At 66.6% G+C, this 3332-nt stretch overlaps 1 protein-coding gene across 1 annotated transcript in view; it reads left to right on the top strand.

Moving 5' to 3' along the window:
* Window positions 1-1640, top strand: part of KCNAB2 (potassium voltage-gated channel subfamily A regulatory beta subunit 2) — a 64873-nt gene extending 63233 nt beyond the window's left edge. Inside the window, 2 exon segments of the mRNA XM_015565921.1 lie at window positions 387-478; window positions 1531-1640. Coding sequence (XP_015421407.1) covers window positions 387-478; window positions 1531-1620 — 182 coding nt within the window. The 3' untranslated portion in view covers window positions 1621-1640.
* Window positions 1641-3332: the final 1692 nt, after the last annotated feature.

Below are 3332 nucleotides of genomic sequence, written 5' to 3'. Positions count from 1 at the left end.
TGTGACCATAGGTAAGGGGGGGAGGCGTGGCCACAGGTAACAGCTGGGGGAGGCGTGGCCATAGGTAATAGGCTGGGGCTTGGGGGCCAATTGGAAGATGTCAGGAGTCCCTTACGCCTGGGCCAGCCGCTTATGAGCCAGCCATGGATAGTGGAGGCCCCACATTCGTGGGGAGAAGGTGGGTCCCTGAGCACTTGAGCCACCTCTCCGCCTGGGCAGTCTGTGCCAGGTCTCCCCCAGCCCCCACCTGCACTGCTGAGCGCTGGACTTGCTAGGTCCCTCCTGGCCCACAGACTCAGGGGCTGGTGTCTCCTGCCCGGGGAGGGGAGGGCAGACCGGAAAGGGCACCCGCGGTGGGTGCCTCCTCACCTCTGTCTCGCCGCCCCCAGCCTGGTGCCTGAGGAATGAGGGCGTCAGCTCTGTGCTCCTGGGCGCGTCCAGTGCAGACCAGCTGATGGAGAACATTGGAGCAATACAGGTGAGCGGGCCCCATCGGTCATCGGCCCAGCAGGTATTCGCGGAGCCCCTACTACGTGCAGGCACTGTGCTAGGCACGTGGGCTCCATCAGCGAACCCCTGAAGAGCCCTGCTCCGGAAGAGCCGGTGTTCTAGCCAGAGAGACAGCAGGCACTGAAGTGGAGAAGTGGGGGGTGAGAGTGGGTGTCAGATGAGCGCTGTGAGGGGGAATAAGCTGGTGTGAGGGCGGGTGTCTGGGCGAGGCAGAGCCGTGGGCCCAGGGTGAAGGGGCTGTCAGCGTGAGCTCGGGGAGACAGTGGCCTGTGAGAAAGGTCCGCAGGTGAGGCGTGGCCATGCACATCTTCAGGAAAGAAGGGGCCGGGCAGCAGGACAGCTGGTGGTGGCCAGGGCTGGCGAGGGCCCAGGAGCAGGGCAGGAGTGGGGGGCGGTGGCAGGAGTGGGGGGTGGAGGCAGGAGTGAGGGGCGGAGGCAGGAGTGGGGACAGAGGCAGCAGTGAGGAGTGATTAAGCTGCCGTGGGAGCCCTGTGGTCCCAGGAGAGTAGGGGCACAGTCTGACTTTGGTCTTAAAAGTGACCCCTTCTCTCTCTGGCTGCTGAGTGCAGGGAAGACTGGGCAGCAAGGAGATGTGCTGGGGGTGACAATGGTGGAGGAGATGGGGGAGCCGGGTGCACCTGGATGTTGGAAGCTGGGCCGGCAGAACTGGCCCACAAACTGGATGTGAGGGGGAGCGAGTCAGAGACGCCCCTGGGTTTGGCACAGGGAAGGTGAGGTGGGTGAGGTGGCGAAGGCTGGGAAGGCGGCTTGGGGTGTGGCGATCAGGGGTCTGGCGCCGGAGGCCGCACTGTATGCCTCCCAGAAGGTTCTGGAGTACGCTGGCCTTTGAGGGGCAATGTATGCCCCAGGGCGGACTTCCTCTCTGCCCCGAACCTTCTGGAATAGACAGCAGTGTGGTCCATCTGCCTCCGCTGGAGCTGGGCGCCCTGAGGGCCCTGCGGCCGCCTCCTCCCACAGGCATGTGGCGGGACCCCGACCTGCTCTTGTCCTGGCCCACAGGTCCTCCCCAAGCTGTCGTCGTCCATCGTCCACGAGATCGACAGCATCTTGGGCAACAAGCCCTACAGCAAGAAGGACTACCGGTCCTAGGGGCCCGCTGGCCGGACACTCCCTCCCCGCCCCGTCTGCTCGCTGCCCCTCGCTTCCACTTGTCTGAAGCCAAGTCACGAATGTGGTTCCCATCACAGAGAAAACCTCCAAGATGTCCCAGGGAACAAAGAAGCTGCTGCGACACCCCACCCACTGCTCCTGGGCCCTCATCCGGCCGGGACGGCGGTCAGGTGTCCCCTCACAGGCTGCACCTTCCCACCGGGCCTCCCCGGAGCCTCCGCAAGCCCAGGCCAGGCTGGACCGGGGCCAAGAACCCCTGGTGTTGGCGGCGGGGAGGAGGACCCGGGCCTGGTCCTCCTGGGGCCCCTCCGCAGGGCCCTGGGCGCTGGCCTGGGCCTCCCCAGGGGGTCTCCCTCTGAACCAGGGCCCGACCTCAGCTGCTTCCCCACCCCTGCGCCAGGGGGTCTCTCAGGGGCCTTCTGTGCTGTCCCTTGACCCCACCTCCTCCCTGGCTGGTAGGGGTCGGGACCCAGGGGGGTCGGCTCTGCAGTTTGGGGCCCACAAGAAGTTTGGGGTCTGATTTCAAGTTCATTGTCCTTGGCAGGGGCCCCACCTGTCCCCCCTGCCAGGTACCCAGGTCGCTGCCCCCTGTCCTTGCCCCGGAAGGCAGGCCCCGGGGCTGTGCGTGCTGAGCTGGACTGTGGCTGCTGACCACGTGTGGGAGAGGACGCCCTGCTCTGCTGGGGGTCGGCCTCGGCTTCTGCAGAGAGGACAGGCTTGAGCCCTTCCCGGGGACCCCGGGTCTTCTGTCTGCGCCCAGGGCGGGGGTCTTGTACCCCGAGCAGCAGCCCCACCGTGGAGGAACGACCCCGGAGGCTCCTGGAGAGGTGCCCCGTGAGGCTTCGGATCGGGCGGGGTTGAGGTGCTCCATCCTGGGGAGCTAAGAGTCTCTGTGCTCAGAGCTTGCGACCTGGGCAGCAGTGTCACCCCGGGCCCCCACACGCTGTGACACGTGAGGGTGTCACTTCACACCACTCCCCAGCCTGGAGCAGGTTGGGGACAGGGACGAAGGGCCGGACACACAGGCTGTCAGCCCCTTGCAACCCCAGCCTGGGGCCGGAGGGGACGGGGGAGCAGAGGGGGGCCTGCAGCCAGGAGCCCCAACCCCATGGTCCTGAGAAGTGCCCCAGCCTTTGCCGGCTAGGTAGGGGGCAGGAGCCGGGCTCTACAGAAGTGCCAGCCGCTCTGTGGGGGCCCTGTGTGCCAGCCCCCCAGGCTCCCCACACCCTCCCGTCACCAGGAGGCCTGCACAGCGGTCCTGTGTGCAGAGCTGCCCCCTAAGGCCCCCTCCCATCTCCCCCCTGCCATTCTCAGAGGCCTGCACCGTCCAGGCTGGGCTGAGGCTGGGAAAGGGCTTTGAGAAAAGCCACAAAGGCAAGGGGGGTGGGGACAGCTCTCTCCACTCCTGACCTCTGTGCTGAGCCTGGAGTCTAGAACCTTCCCCTCCTCGCAGGCCTGGCCCTTGGGGTCTTTTCCAGCTCGTCCCCTACAAGCTTCACTGTGGGTGTGGGGAGTGGGCAGCGCCCATCCTGCCGAGCGCCTAGCCTGTGCCACTCCCCATCCTATGGGGGGGTGACCTGCTCTGAGGGCGGGCGCTGTGGGGGCATTCTGTCCAGCCCACCCCTCCCCGGGCGAGTGGCTGGGCCTCCACACGCTGCCCCAGACCGCCTGCTGACCACCCACCAACAGGG

This window comes from Myotis davidii, unplaced genomic scaffold, assembly GCF_000327345.1.
Source record: "Myotis davidii unplaced genomic scaffold, ASM32734v1 scaffold299, whole genome shotgun sequence".
NCBI lineage: Eukaryota > Metazoa > Chordata > Mammalia > Chiroptera > Vespertilionidae > Myotis > Myotis davidii.
Note: the sequence above shows the minus strand (reverse complement) of the source record. Positions and strands in the feature narration are given on the sequence as shown.